This window comes from Rhinoraja longicauda, chromosome 15, assembly GCF_053455715.1.
Source record: "Rhinoraja longicauda isolate Sanriku21f chromosome 15, sRhiLon1.1, whole genome shotgun sequence".
Classification (NCBI taxonomy): Eukaryota; Metazoa; Chordata; class Chondrichthyes; order Rajiformes; family Arhynchobatidae; genus Rhinoraja; species Rhinoraja longicauda.
In genome coordinates this window covers 49,165,493-49,180,819 of record NC_135967.1, presented here as the reverse complement: position 1 = coordinate 49,180,819, position 15,327 = coordinate 49,165,493, and the positions used below count along the sequence as shown (strand labels likewise).

The 15,327-nt window shown below is 52.4% G+C and overlaps 1 protein-coding gene across 1 annotated transcript in view; it reads left to right on the top strand.

Moving 5' to 3' along the window:
- LOC144600301 (dedicator of cytokinesis protein 11-like) overlaps positions 1–15,327 on the top strand; it is a 146,730-nt gene that overhangs the window by 21,244 nt on the left and 110,159 nt on the right. Inside the window, exons 2-9 of the mRNA XM_078411868.1 lie at positions 2,431–2,547; positions 3,300–3,389; positions 4,550–4,632; positions 6,100–6,166; positions 9,808–9,903; positions 11,356–11,490; positions 12,412–12,595; positions 14,089–14,168. Of these exons, the coding sequence (XP_078267994.1) occupies positions 2,431–2,547; positions 3,300–3,389; positions 4,550–4,632; positions 6,100–6,166; positions 9,808–9,903; positions 11,356–11,490; positions 12,412–12,595; positions 14,089–14,168 (852 nt within the window). The remainder of the gene's footprint in view (positions 1–2,430; positions 2,548–3,299; positions 3,390–4,549; positions 4,633–6,099; positions 6,167–9,807; positions 9,904–11,355; positions 11,491–12,411; positions 12,596–14,088; positions 14,169–15,327) is intronic.

The following is a 15,327-nucleotide window of genomic DNA, read 5'->3' as shown; positions in this document are numbered from 1 at the left end:
CACGCGGGTCACGGGGAGAACGTACAAATGTACCGACAGCGCCCGTAGTCAGGATGGTACCCGGGTCTCTGGCACTGTGAGCCAGCAGCTCTACCCGCTGCGCCACCGTGCCGCACCATGGTCTGTGTGTGGTATGTTGTCCCTGTCAAACACCGTGACAAAACAAGGCCTTCAGGCGGGGAGCTGCAATAAAGTTGTTGACTCACTTCCTGTTGCAAACTGAAAGTCAGTTTTAGATGAAAAGCAATTTCAGTGCAATCAGTGTTCCAGGGGAACAGTGGAAAGCTTCTGCTGCATGTTCTCCAGTCTGCAAAAGAAACGCACATGATTACAACAAGCAGTCCACAGTGGACAGATACAGGATAAAGGGAATGACAATGTGCAAGTAGCTGCTCAAATCCTGAGCAAAACACAAAGTATTGCAGGAAAATTGCTCCACAGATGCTGCCTGACCTGCCGACTTCCTCCAGCAGCTTGTGTTCTGCACGGGATTGCAGCATCTGCAGTCTGTTGTATCTCCAAATTACCCCGAGAATTGCCCACCCTGCCACAGATCACCACCATTTATCGATCGGCGAGACCAAGCACAGGCTCGGCGATGGTTTCACTGAACACCTTTGCTTAGTGCACCTAGACCTACATGATCTCCCGGTTGCTCAGCACTTTAACTCCCCCTCCCATGGACTCAGCTGCCTCTCCTGATACGTTCCACCAGGGCACCGTCTGTCCAGACTGAGCCCGACCACGACTGGTGGCGATTAGTTTAGCAATACAGACTGTTCCGCCCACTGAGTCCACGCCGACCAGCGATCCCCGCACATTAATGTTATCCTGCACACACTAGGGACATTCTTTTACATTTATGCCAAGCCAATTAACCTACAGACCTGTACGTCTTTGGGGTGCGACCTTTACAACAGTGCGGTTAATGAATTGTCGAGTACCTGGAGCAGAAGTGTTGGTGGTTGCAGGCAGAGTGGTTTTTGACGCCAAATGCCATCGAGAAACTGTCCCCTGCTCGTAGGTCCTGGAGCTGAACTGAGCACCGATGGCAGATCTACCTGCAGCATGGCTGCCCGCAGGGAGAGGGGAGCTGAGCTGGCACTCGCCTGTCCTCTGTGACCAGACGCAAGGGAGAGAGCCGGCTACTCCGCCCCTGCTCGTCCCCCGAAGACCAAAGGGCGGGAGGATGGAGGGAGCCAGCAGTGACGGGCGAGGAGTGAGGCCGGAGGAGAGGAGAAGAGAAGGAACCGGGGTCTGGCCCACTGCCTCGAGGTCGGCTGCAGGAGACACAAATGTGGCCGGGAGAGGAGAGGAGAGTGGAGGCCAATTCTCTGAATGCATTCAAGAGAGAGCTGGATAGAGCTCTTAAGGATAACGGAGTCGGGGTATGGGGAGAAGGCAGGAACAGGGTACTGATTGAGAATGATCAGCCATGATCACATTGAATGGCGGTGCTGGCTCGAAGGGCCGAATGGCCTCCTCCTGCACCAATTGTCTATTGAGTGGAGAGGGGCCTGGAAGGTGAGGCCTAGAGGCCCTGCTACAGCCTGGGACTTGCCTGGATCACGCGCCACTCATGAGGACCGGAGTGTGGACTGCACTTTGAAAATGGCCGCAAAACATGGCGGCGTGCACACGGGATCGGTAGCCCATTATTGTACACTTTGCTAAAAGCTGGAGTAACTCAGCGGGTCAGGCAGCATCTCTGGAGAGAAGGAATGGGTGACGTTTCGGGTCGAGACCCTTCTGCAGACTGGGGTTTTGATACGGCAATACTCTACTGGACTATGTGAACAAAGACCGTAACTGTACGTTTGCACACGTGACAACAGAAGCAATATTGAACCAGTGAGATGTCCAGCTGACAAAGCATGAGTGAGTTTGAGAATCTTGCTTTAAGTACAGGGATGTGAAGGCAATTGGAATGGTGACTGCTTGTAATGCATTGCACTGATCAATGCTGTCAGGATTCATAGCTCCAATGACATTGCCCAAATACTTTCAACAAAGGATTTAAAATTGATGGGTGAATGCTCAGAATCTTTTGCCCGGGAGAGGGGAATCAAGAACAGAGGACATGGGTTTAAGGTGAGGGGGGAATGATTTAAAAGGAACCTGAGTGAGTAACTTTTCCACACAGAGGGTGGGTGTATGGAACGAGCTGCCGGAGGAGGTAGTTGAGGCAGGGACTATCACAATGTTTAAAAGACGCTTGGATAGGTACATGGATAGGACAGGTTGAGAGGGATATGGGCGAAATGTGTGCAAATGGGACTCGTGCAGATGGGGCATGTTAATTGGCATGGTTGAATTGGGCTGAATGGCCTGTTTCCGTGCTGTACTGCTGCGTGAGTCCATGGTAGAGTCTAGTGTGTTCACGTTGCTTAGATTTCTTTCATTGACACTGAACTATTTTGGTCTCTGCAGGAGAAGACCAAGATAGTGGAGCCGCTGGACTACGAGAGTGTGATTGAGCAGAGGAAGGCACAGATCCAGGGCGACAGCCTGCGGGATCTCCTGCAGTTCCCCGCGGATGAGGTCTCGGTGAGTTGGTCACCCATGAAGGCCGTGTGCCGCGACCACTGTCCAGTGGAGCGTGCAGGTACTGGACGCTGGAGTTGGAGACGCCCAGTTGGCAGCGTGGACGCTGGTACAGGGACCAGCTGCCCGGTTGGTCCAAGGTCACAGCCTGGCACAACCCAGGTGGAGGCCGGCACGGCGGCGCAGCGGGTAGAGCTGCTGCCTCACCGCCCCAGAGACCCAGGTTCAATCCTGACTACGGGTGCTGTCTGTACGGAGTTTGTACATTCTCCCCGTGACCTGCATGGGTTTTATTTGGGTGCTCCGGCTTTCTCCCACACTCCAAAGACGAGTGGGTGTGCCGGTTAATTGGCTTCTGTAAAATTGTAAATTGTCCCTAATGTGTAGGATAGCGCTAGAGTACGGGGCGATCGCTGGGCGGCACGGACACGCTGGTCAGTGCGGACACGCTGGTCAGTGCGGACTGGTCAGTGCGGACTCGCTGGTCGGCGCGGACTCGCTGGTCGGCACGGACTCGCCGGGCGGAGCGGTGCGGACTCGCCGGGCGGAGCGGTGCGGACTCGCCGGTCAGGGCGGACACGCTGGTCGGCACGGACTCGCCGGTCGGCGCAGACTCGCCGGGCGGCGCGGACTCGCTGGTCAGCACGGACTCACTGGGCGGAAGGGCCTGTCTCCGCGCTGTATCTCTAAAGTCAGAAAGTCCACGCCCAGCGGTGCCTGAAGGGGTTCTAAATACAAATGTTTTTCCTGTCCAGATCGCTACGGTTCCACACCAGAGACGGACGGTGTGCTCCGCCCTGCCCACTGATGCTGACACACAGGCTCACAGCCTGCTGGTGAAAGAGGTACCGTCTGAGGGGCACCACAAGCATGTGTGTGTGTGTGCGTGCGTGCGTGCGTGCGTGCGCACGCGCGAGTGAGTGCATGTGTTTGTGTGTGTGTGCGAGAGAGTGTGTGCGTGTGTATGTTGTGCGTGTGAGTGTGCGTGAGTGTGCGCGTGCGCGCGCGCGAGTGTGTGAGTGTTTGTGTGTGTGCGAGAGAGTGTGTGCGTGTGTATGTTGTGCGTGTGTGCATGAGTGTGTGTGTGAGTGACTGCGTAAGTGTGCGCGCGAGTGTGCATGTTTGTGTGTGCGTGTGAGTGTGTGTGTGAGTGAGAGAGTGTGAGAGTGTGTGAGAGTGAGTGAGTGTGTGCGTGAGTGCGTGTGTGAGTGTGTGAGAGCGTATGTGTGCGTGAGTGTGAGTGTGGGTGCGTGAGTGTGTGTGAGAGTGTGCATGTGTTTGTGTGTGTGAGAGAGTGTGCGTGAGTGTGTGCGTGAGTTTGAGTGTGTGCGTGAGTGTGTGCATGTGCGCGTTTGTGTGCGCGTTTGTGTGCGTGTGAGAGTGAGCGTGTGTGAGTGTGTGTGTGTGTGTGCGTGAGTGTGCTTGCGTGAGTGTGAGTGCGTGAGTGGGCGTGTGCGTGAGTGTGAGTGAGTGAGAGAGTGTGTGTGAGAGAGTGTGTGTGAGAGTGAGTGAGTGTGTGAGAGTGAGTGTGTGTGCGTGAGTGTGTGTGCGACAGAGTGAGTGTGAGTGTGTGTGCGTGTGTGTGTGCGTGAATGTGTGCGAGAGTGTGTGTGTGAGTGTGTGTGCGAGAGTGTGTGTGTCTGCTCCTATCACACGAACTTACGAACTTATTTCAGGGGTATGTAGAAACAAGGAACAGCAGATGCTGGTTTACAGAAGAAACGACAACATGCTGGAGTACTCAGCGGGTCTCTGGAAAAACATGGACAGGTGACATTTCGGGTTGGGACCCTTCAGACCCGAAACGTCACCTGTGCAAGTTCTCCGGAGGTGCTGTGTGACTCTGAGAGATACTCCAACACTTTGTGTCTTAACATCAGAGAAAGTCAGATTAGGATTGTTTTGGGGACATGTCAGGATGTCTCACGTTTCAGCAGTGGGGAGATGTCCTGGGGTTGATGTCATGTCTGATACAGTGTGTTGATGTCTGGTTATTTATCTACAGTGTATCCGAACCTACACTTCCGACTGGCTCGTGGTCAACTACAAGTACGAAGCCTATGGTGGGGATTTCCGGTCATTGCCGAGGTGAGACTGACTTTGGTTTGTCGTGAGAAAACTCACCACGCTGTGCCCAAGTTCTGGCCCGGGCTCGATCCACCTGAGTGACGCCTAGATAGAGCTGTTAATGATAGCGGAGTCAGGGGGTATGGGGAGAGGGCAGGAACGGGGTACTGATTGAGAATGAGCCATGATCACATTGAATGGCGGTGCGTACAGGCTCGAAGGGCCGAATGGCCTCCTCCTGCACCTATTGTCTATTGTCTATTGTCTAATCTGCGCCACTGAGCAGTGCCTAGTTTAGCCAAGAGGTACAGCGCGGAAACAGGCCCTTCGGCCCACCGAGTCCATGCTGACCAGCGATCCCCGCACACTACAACTATCTTACACACACTAGGGACAATTTACGTTTATACCAAGCCAATTAACCTACAAACCTGTACGTCTATGGAGTGTGGGAGGAAACCAACTCCATAGGTTGAGAGAAAGCCCACGCGGTCATGGGGAGAACGTGCAAACTCCGTACAGACAGCGCCCGTAGTGGCCGTAGCTGATGGAACCAGGTCTCTGGCTCTGAAAGCGCTCGAAGGCAGCAACTCTACCGCTGCGCCACCGTGCCACTTAATGTGTGCAGAGAGAAGAATTGACTGGGCTGGGACAAGTCCTGGGTTATGTTGGCTGCTTTCCCAAGGCAGTGACAAGTGGGGATGGAATCAGTGGTGGGAAGTCCGGTCTGTATTTAGATTTGCCTGCATCCACAACTCTGCAATACCTTACACTTGTACACCCTGCTCTCACCACCCAGGCTGTACCCAGTACAGCCTTCAAACTCCCAGCTTCAAGTATGTTATGGAAATCTCTTCAGCGACCTGTCCAGTCTGTAAGATTGGAGTGACTGTGCTTCCTATGATGTGGTTTGTCCCAGTCTGTCTACAGCCGGGCAGCTCATGCTGAAACACATGCCGAGAGTCAGCGCCCATAACATCACCACCACCAGACCCCCCCTCCCCTCCTCTCCCATGACCTCATGTTGTCCCATGTACCTGCAGCCCCACTGCCTGCCTCTGTAGTGGAGCCTACCCTTCCCCATGGAATAGGGAGCAGAGAGAGAAGGGTAACGCACTGGAGAGGGGAGAGTGTCTGGGGGGGAGTGCCCGGGGGGCATGGGGGGGAGTGTCCGGGGGGGGGAGGGGGGAGCGTCCAGTGGGGAGGGGAGAGAGGGGAGAGTGTCTGGGGGGGAGGGGGGAGAGTGTCTGGGGGAGAGGGCGGAGTGTCGGAGGGGGGAGTGTCCAGTGGGGAGGGGAGAGAGGGGGGAGTGTCCGGGGGGGAGGGGGGAATGTCCGGGGTGGGGGGGGGGGGAGGGTTGGGGGGAGGGTTGGTCACAGGCGGGTGGGCGAGGTCCCAAGGCAGGGTTTGTCTCTGCTGTGAAGTCCAGCCGCTCTTTGTTCTTTTAACTGCTGGATTGTAACGGTGTTGTAATTATGTTTCCCGTAGCAAAGTGCACCAGCCTTTGGAGAAGCTGCCGCTGCAGCTGTTTGAGGTTGATGAAGATGCTGATGAGGTAGGCAGGGACTATCCCACGAGATTGAGTTGGTGAAGGAGGTTGGTGCGTGTGGGGGTGGTGGGGTGGGGGCGGTGGGGTGGGGGCTGTGGGGAGGGGGGGGAGTGGGGGAGTGTGCATGTGATGTGTGATGGGGAGGTACTGCTAAGGTGCCCATAAGCAGGGCAGTTTGTGAAGCCAAGCATGTAGACTCCCTGTAGTCAGCAAGTGGTTTCTGTTGATAAGAATGTCCTGGCCTCAAGCAGGGTCCTCCATTCGTTGGATGCGTGGACAGGTACATGGACAGGGATGGGGGAGGGGTATGGGCCAAACGTGGTCAGGTGGGACTACCTTAGATGGGGTATCTTGGTCAGCAAGGACAAGATGGTCTGAAGATAGACACAAAATGCTGGAGTAACTCAGCGGGTCAAGTCAAGTTTATTTGTCACATACACATACATAATGTGCAGTGAAATGAAAGTGGCAATGCCTGCGGATTGTGCAAAAAAGTTACAGTTACAGCATAAAAATTAATACATAAAAGAAAATTTAGTCCCTGGAGTTATAATAGTTAACAGTCCTAATGGCCTGTGGGAAGAAACTCCGTCTCATCCTCTCCGTTTTCACAGCGTGACAGCGGAGACGTTTGCCTGACCTTAGCAGCTGGAACAGTCCGTTGCTGGAGTGGCAGGGGTCCCCCATAATGTTGCTGGCTCTGGATCTGCACCTCCTGATGTATAGGTCCTGCAGGGGGACGAGTGTAGTTCCCATGGTGCGTTCAGCCGAACGCACTACTCTCTGCAGGGCCATCCTGTCCTGGGCAGAGCTGTTCCCAAACCAGACTGTAATGTTGCCGGACAGGATGCTCTCTACAGCCCCAGAGTAGAAGCAATGAAGGATCCTCAGAGAGACTCTGAATTTCCTCAGCTGTCTAAGGTGGTAAAGGCGCTGCTTTGCCTTACCCACCAGTGCGGCACTGTGCGTTGCCCATGTCAGATCCTCTGTGATGCGGACTCCCAAGTATTTAAAACTGCTCACCCTATCCACAATAGACCCATTTATCTCCAGTGGCGTGTACGTCCTTGGATGTTTAGCCCTTCTGAAGTCCACAACCAGCTCCTTCGTTTCAGTGACATTCAAGAGGAGGCTATTGTCCTGACACCAGAGTGTCAGATCAGCCACCTCCTCCCGATAGGCCTTCTCATCGTTGTTGGAGATCTGGCCCACCACCACAGTGTCATCAGCAAACTTGATGATGGAGTTTGAGCTGAACCTGGCCCCACAGTCATGTGTGTACAGGGAGTACAGTAGGGGGCTAAGGACGCAACCCTGGGGGGATCCTATGTTCAGGGTGAGGGGGCTAGATGTGTGTTCCCCCATCCTGACCACTTGGGGCCTGGCGGTGAGAAAGTCCAGGACCCAGGCACACAGAGGGGTGCTAAGCCCCAGTTCCAGCAGCTTCTCAACCAGTCTGGTGGGGACTATGGTATTGAAGGCTGAACTAAAGTCAATGAACAGCATCCTCACATAGCCCCCCTTCTGGCTGTCCAGATGAGAGAGAGCGGTGTGCAGAACCGTGGTCAGGCAGCATCTCTGGAGAGAAGGAATGGGTGAGGTTTCGGGTCGAGACCCTTTTTCAGGCTGAAAGTCGAGGGAAAGGGAGACGAGAGATATAGACAATGATGTTGAGAAATATAAAACAATGAATGAAAGATATGAATGAATATTGAATTCTCTAACTTCAAGTGTCCCTGGCATTCCCTCTCTCTCCACGCCTCCCCCACCCGTCACACCAGCTTCTTTCATTCATTGTTCTCCCTCTACATCACCGTCTATACCTCTTGTTTCCCATTCCCGTGACTTTCAGTCCGAAAAAGGGTCTCGACCCGAAACATCACACATTCCTTCTCTCCAGAGATGCTGCCTGTCCCGCTGAGTTACTCCAGCTTTTTGTGTCTACAGTTTAAACCAGCACCTGCAGTTCTTTCCTACACAGATGTTGTGAAGGGCATGTTTCTGTGCTGTGTGACTCTAAGCCTGTCAGTTGTGACCTTCCTGAGCTAACAATGGGCCTACCAGGGCACCACCCTGTCTAATGCCATCTGTTGCCAGCCCTGATATTGTCCTGGTCTTTCCTTGCCTCCAGCTCTTCACCCCTTCACCCAATCATCCCCTACTTTCAGTCTGAAGATGGGTCTCGACACGAAACGTCACCTATTCCTTCCCTCCAGAGATGCTGCCTGAGCCGCTGAGATACTCCAGCATTTTGTGTCTACCTTTGATTTAAACCAGCACCTGCAGTTTTCTTTCCCACACCCATCCATGTTCACTCGAGTAACAGTCCAACAATTCCCATTCAAACATTCCTTTGGAATCACAGACAGTGTATGCTGGGAGCCCACGACAGGTGTGGCCACGTCTGCTGGAAGCAAAGCAGTTCATGTTTGGGGTCTGGAACTCTTCCTGAAAAATTGAGAAAATATTTCTCCTCTTTGTCAACCTGAAATGATAGTTTACCTCTCCACAGATGCTGCCCGACCTGCTGAGAGTTTCCAGCATTTTCTGTTTCTATTTCACATTTCTAGCATCTGCAATTTGGTATTGTGATTTTTCAAATGAGCAGAGTAAGGCTTGCGTACACAATGTACCTCAGCTTAATAACACACAAGGTGCTGGAGTAACTCAGCAAGTCAGGCAGCATATCTGGAGGACAAGGGTAAGCGATGTTTCTGGTTGCGACCCTTCTTCAGAGCACCTGAAACACCACGTATCCGTGTCATAGACGTTGGCTATCCGTGTCCTAGACGTTGGCTAGACGTGTCCTAGACGTTGGCTAGACGTGTCCTAGACGTTGGCTAGACGTGTCCTAGACGTTGGCTAGACGTGTCCTAGACGTTGGCTAGACGTGTACTAGACGTTGGCTAGACGTGTCCTATAGACGTTGGCTAGACGTGTCATAGACGTTGGCTAGACGTGTCCTATAGACGTTGGCTAGACGTGTCATAGACGTTGGCTAGACGTGTCCTAGACGTTGGCTAGACGTGTCGTAGACGTTGGCTAGACGTGTCCTAGACGTTGGCTGAGCTGCTGATTTACTCCAGCACTTTGTGTTTTGCTCAAGATTCCAGCATCTGAAGTCCCTTATTTCACATGAGTTCATGTAGGCCATTCGGCCCATCGAGTCTACTCCATTCAATCAGGGCTGATCTATCTCTCCCTCCTAACCCCATTCTCCTGCCTTCTCCCCATAAGCTTTGATGCATTTGCTGGTCAATAACCTATCTATCTCTGCTTTAAAAATATCCAATGACTTGGCCTCCTCAGCCTTCTGTGGCAATGAGTTTCATAAATTCACCACCCTCTGATTAAAGAAATTCCTCCTAATCTTTCTAAAGGTACGTCCTTTTATTCTGAGGCTGAGCCCTCTGGTCCTAGACTCTCCCACTAGTGGAAGCATCCTCTCCACACCCACTCTATCCAGGCCACTCACCATTGAAACTAAGTTTCAATGAGGTACCCCCTCATCCTTCTAAACTCCAGTGAGTACAGGCCCAGTGCCCACAAACGCTGATCATACGTTAACCCACTCATTCCTGTTCCTCAGCGTTCCAACCCGCCTGCTCACACGCTGACAGCTCATCCACGACATTGTGTCTCCACAGGACGCTGCATCGCTGTGCTCACAGAAAGGAGGCAACGTCAAGGAAGGATGGCTTTACAAAGCCCACATGAACAATGCCATGAACGTAACCATCAGGGTAAGGCCACAGCTAATGGCGCGGAGAGGCATGGACAAACAATGGCTCAAGTCCAACGAAACGTCCCGATCTGAAACATCAACCGTCCATCCCCTCCACAGATGCCGCCTGACCCACTGAGTTACTCCAGCACTCTGTGAAACGTCACCTATCCATGTTCTCCACAGGTGCTGCCTGACCCGCTGAGTTACTCCAGCACTCTGTGAAAACGTCACCTATCCATGTTCTCCACAGATGCTGCCTGACCCGCTGAGTTACTCCAGCACTCTGTGAAAACGTCACCTATCCATGTTCTCCACAGATGCTGCCTGACCCGCTGAGTTACTTCAGCACTCTGTGAAACATCACCTATCCATCCCCTCCACAGATGCTGCCTGACCCGCTGAGTTACTCCAGCACTCTGTGTTTTGTTTACTGTCATTTCATTAATTACAAATGGAGGCAGGTATTTGTTAAATCTTCATGTATTCACCTGCTCATCGTGGTTTCTTTCTGCCGAAACTATCAACCACAACAGACATAGTCAGCCTGGGATCTGATATCTTTGATAAGACACACACTAGTGCCACCAGGAGGCGGTGCACGATGGCTGCCTCGCCTACAGTCTGTCAGTCCTTTTCAAACTCTTTTTGTTATTTTTGGTAAGTTTTAAAAGTTTGTGTGAATGTTCTCTAGGTTGTTTTATGTGGGGGGGAGGGGGTCGGGGGAAACTTTTTTTCAATCTCTTACCTTGGCGGAGATGCGATTGTTTTCTGGATGGTATCTCTGGTCGCTCTGCGGCCTAACGTCACGGAGCTGGAGGTCTTGCCTGGGACTGACCTTGAGTCCCCGCGGGAGCGTGGACTTATCATCTGAGCCTGCGATCCCTTGCCTGGGATCGACGCTCCAAGGCGGCCTGGGGACTTTAACATTAGGAGCTCACAGTCTCGGGTTGAGACCAGTCGTGGGCTCCAAAAGCTGCACGAGGTTCGACTGGTCCCGACCCCCGGGGTAGATCGCCGGCGCGGGGGAGCTGAGACCCCCCCGATGAAGGAGCTTGATCGCCCCGACGAGGAAGGCTCGCCGCCGGCTACGGGAGTCAAGATCATCCCATCAACGGAAGGTCAAAGCCCCCGACCGCTGGAGGACAATGAAGGGAGAGATTGAACTTGTTTTCACCTTCCATCACAGTGAGGAATGTGGATTAGTCACTGTGGGGGATGTTCATGTTAACATGTATTGTGTGTGTCCTGTTGCTTTTTATTGTTATGAATGTGTGGCAAATGAAGTTCCTCGTATGTTGCAAAACATACTTGGCTAATTACGTTTTATTGTGTGATTGTGATTGATATTGCAACTCAGTTTTGTAAATTAAAGTCTGTATTGCATTGCCGAATCCTGGAAAGTTGATTGATCAGTTGAGAGGTAACGGCTCCATTTATTCCAACAAAATTAAAATCTGTTTCTGTGCAGGTATTCAAGAGAAGGTTCTGTTACCTGACCCAACTTCCCGATGGCTCCTACAGTCTCTGTTTCTGTAAAGATGAGAAGGGATTCAAGGAGTCGAAAGGATCAATATTCTTGGATTCTTGCATTGATGTTGTGCAGGTAGATCTTCAACGTATTTGCCGGCTAATAATCCAAACGCGTTTCATGTGGAAAATCAGTCGGGTCCAAAAATGGGGGATGGTAAATGCTTACCCATCCCCTTCATCAAAGAAGCTGTGCCCAGTCTGCAGTGAATTGGTTTCTTTAGTGCCGTTTAGAGATACAGCACGGAACTAGGCCCACTGAGTCTGCACCGACCAGCGATCCCCGCACACTTGCACTATCCTACACACATTAGGGACAATTTACAGTGAACCTACAGACCTGTATGTCCAGCTAAATCTGCATTAGAAATATCCCAGGACTCGGCTCCACTGTCCTATGAGGAAGAAGGTTCCAACAACCCTTGACTTGAGAGAGAAAATACCTCATCTCATGGTCTTAATGAGCTTCTCCTTCAAGAGGAAACCTCCTCTCCACATCCTCCCTGACAAGACCCCTCATGGTCTCATTGGTTCAGTTGTCCCCTCTCCCTCTTCTACACAGTAGATACAACCCAGTGCCTCTAAACCTTCTTCATTAGACAATGGCGTCACGGTGGCGCAGCGGTAGAGTTGCTGCCTTGCAGCGCCAGAGACCCGGGTTCAATCCCGACTACGGGCGCTGTCTGCACGGAGTTGGCACGTTCTCCCCGTGACCTGCGTGGGTTTTCTCCGGGATCTCTGGTTTCCTCCAGCACTCCAAAGGCGTGCAGGTTTGTGGTCTAATTGGCTTGGTAAAATTGGTGTGTGCAGGGTAGCGTTAGTGCGCGGGGATCGCTGGTCGGCGCGGACTCGGTGGGCCGAAGGGCCTGTTTCTGCGCTGAATCTCTAAACAATAACAAACCGAATGAAACCATTGGTGGTATCGGCCCAGTAAACTGCGAGGCCGTTTAGTCGGGTTGTGTGGGAACTAAGACCATGCCCCTGCTTCCACCACCAGTGTTCCAAGATGCGGCGCTATGGCTTTGAGCTCCGCATGCAGGAGAAGTGCAGCTGTCACTTGGCAGCGGAGAACGAGCAGGAGATGGACGAGTGGATAACGACTCTCAGCAAAGTCATCCAGAGCAACTTCGACGGTCTGATATCGGAGAGGAGGAACGGCGACCTGCCCGAGACCGGAGTCGGTAATTAGCTCTTGCATCGGGCATCCTCTGTGGGGGTGAACAATGGGGGAGGCCACACTTCGTATCTTTGTCAGCGACGTGCTTGGCCGCTGTTTGTGGACCTTGGGTAGGCCAGCAAAGTATCTCATTGTGCCTTGTCGCGTGTGACAGTGAAATATTCCATGCCACATAGAACATGGAACAGCACAGGAACAGTCCCTTCGGCCCACAATGTCTGTGCCTAACACAATGCCAAGTCAATCTCCTCTGCCTGTATGTGATGCTTATCCGTTCCTTCCCTGCATGTCCATGTGTCTGCCTAAACGTCATGTAAATGCCACTATTGCATGTGCATCTACCACCACCATCCCGAGAAGTGAGTTTCAGGCACCCATCACCCTCTGTGCACAATACCTTGCCCTGCACATCTTCTTTAAACCTTGCCCCACTTACTTTAAAGCCTTGACATCTAGTTTTTGATATTTCCATTCTGGGATTCTGGTTCTGACTGTCTAAGGCATCTGTGCCTTCCACAATTTAAATGTGTTCCCAAGATCTCCCTTCAGCCTCAGCACTCCAGAGAAAACATTCCAAGTTCCTCCATCGTCTCCTTGTTGCTATTACCCCCTGATGCGGACAGCATCCAGTGCAGAATGTACCGTTATAGCTACAGAGAAAGGTAATTGAGTCACACAGTGTGGAAACAGGCCCTTCGGCCCAACTTGCCCACACTGGCCAACATGCCCCATCTACACTAGTCCCACTTGCCCGCGTTTGGCCCATATCCCTCCAAACCCATCATATCCATGTACCTGTCTAACTGTTTCTTAATTGTTTGGATAGTCCCAGCCTCAACTCCCTCCTCCGGCCGCTCGTTCCACACACCCACCACTCTGTCTGCAAAAGATTTAAATGATAAATCTTTCCCCTTCACCTTAAATTGTGCCAATAATGTTGGACGTTGCCCAGGCCTCAGTGGGGTGGATCGGAAGACTGGGGACGTGTGCTCAGCGTATGAGAGGTCCACACAGACCATGCTTTTGTCCCTGGTCCTCCTGATAAGGGATAGGGTCACGTTGACTCTCTCCCCCCTGACCCCCGTCTGGGCTGTTCACTGGATCAGCCTCGTGATCCGAGACCCTGGCCTTGCTGCGACCCTGGCCTTGCTGGGACCCTGGCCTTGCTGAGACCCTGCCCTTCCTGGGACCCTGGCCTTGCTGGGACCCTGGCCTTGCTGGGACCCTGCCCTTGCTGAGACCCTGGCTTTGCTGAGACCCTGGCCTTGCTGGGACCCTGGCCTTGCTGAGACCCTGGCCTTGCTGGGACCCTGGCCTTGCTGGGACCCTGCCCATGCTGAGACCCTGGCCTTGCTGGGACCCTGGCCTTGCTGGGACCCTGCCCTTGCTGAGACCCTGGCCTTGCTGGGACCCAGCCTGGTGATCCGATGCCCTGTCTGTGCTGAGACCCTAGCCTTGCTGCGACCGGCATCTTCTGAAAGCCTCTTTGTTCTCCAGACGAGGACTCGTTGAGCCAAGGCAAATCTGAAAACATGATGGAGAGTCTGGAGAAGAGTATGCACCCTGAGTTAATGAAGGTAATCTTATTTAAAATAGTTTGATTGGAAGTGACCTAAAGACAGGTTTTATAGGTTAATTGACTTGGGTAAAGTTGCAAGTTGTTCCTAGTGTGTGGGATGATTTAATGTGTGGGGATCGCTGGTTGGCGAGGACTCAGTGGGCCAAAGGGCCTGTTTCCACGCTATCTAAAATCTAAACGTAACTGCACACTGATGTCCAGTGGGAATGATACTCTGAGAGTCACGGATCTGGGCAGCAAAACGTGATGCTATGTGAAACAAATGTTTAAATGTCCATGTGCTTATCTAGAAGCCTCTTACCTTCATGAAACACCACTTGTAGCTGCATCCATTACTATCACTGGCAACACCTTCCAGCCACCCAGCACCCTCTGTGTAATCTTGACCAGCTGCAACATCCATTATGCAGTTTGAGGTATTCTAGAAGAAGAGTCCTGATCCACGACATAATCTATCCATGTTCTCCACAGATGCTGCCTGACCCGCTGAGTTATTCCAGCACTCTGTGAAACGTCACCTATCCATGTTCTCCACAGATGCTGCCTGACCCACTGAGTTACTCCAGCACTCTGTATCCTCTGGTATATTCTCGATAGTGGTCCTTCATCTAAGTTCTGAACACAATGAGAACCCATGTGTAGGGTTGACAAAAGCTGGTTGATCTTGGCCAGTTTAGTATTGTTTGTAAAGCCTCAAGGGCGGCACGGTAGCGCAGCGGTAGAGTTGCTGCTTTACAGCGAATGCAGCGCCGGAGACTCGGGTTCGACCCTGACTACGGGTGCTGCACTGTACGGAGTTTGTACGTTCTCCCCGTGACCTGCGTGGGTTTTCTCCGAGATCTTCGGTTTCCTCCCACACTCCAAAGACGTACAGGTATGTAGGTTAATTGACTGGGTAAATGTAAAAATTGTCCCTAGTGGGTGTAGGATAGTGTTAATGTGCGGGGATCGCTGGGCGGCACGGACTTGGTGGGCCGAAAAGGCCTGTTTCCGCGCTGTATATATATGATATGATATGATATAAGAGTGTATTTTGCTGGTCAATATTTGTTGTTCATAATTTCTGGGAGCCAAATTAGGCCATTCGGCCCATCAAGTCTACTCTGCCATTCAATCATGACTGATCTATCTTTCCCTCAACCCCATTCTCCTGCCTT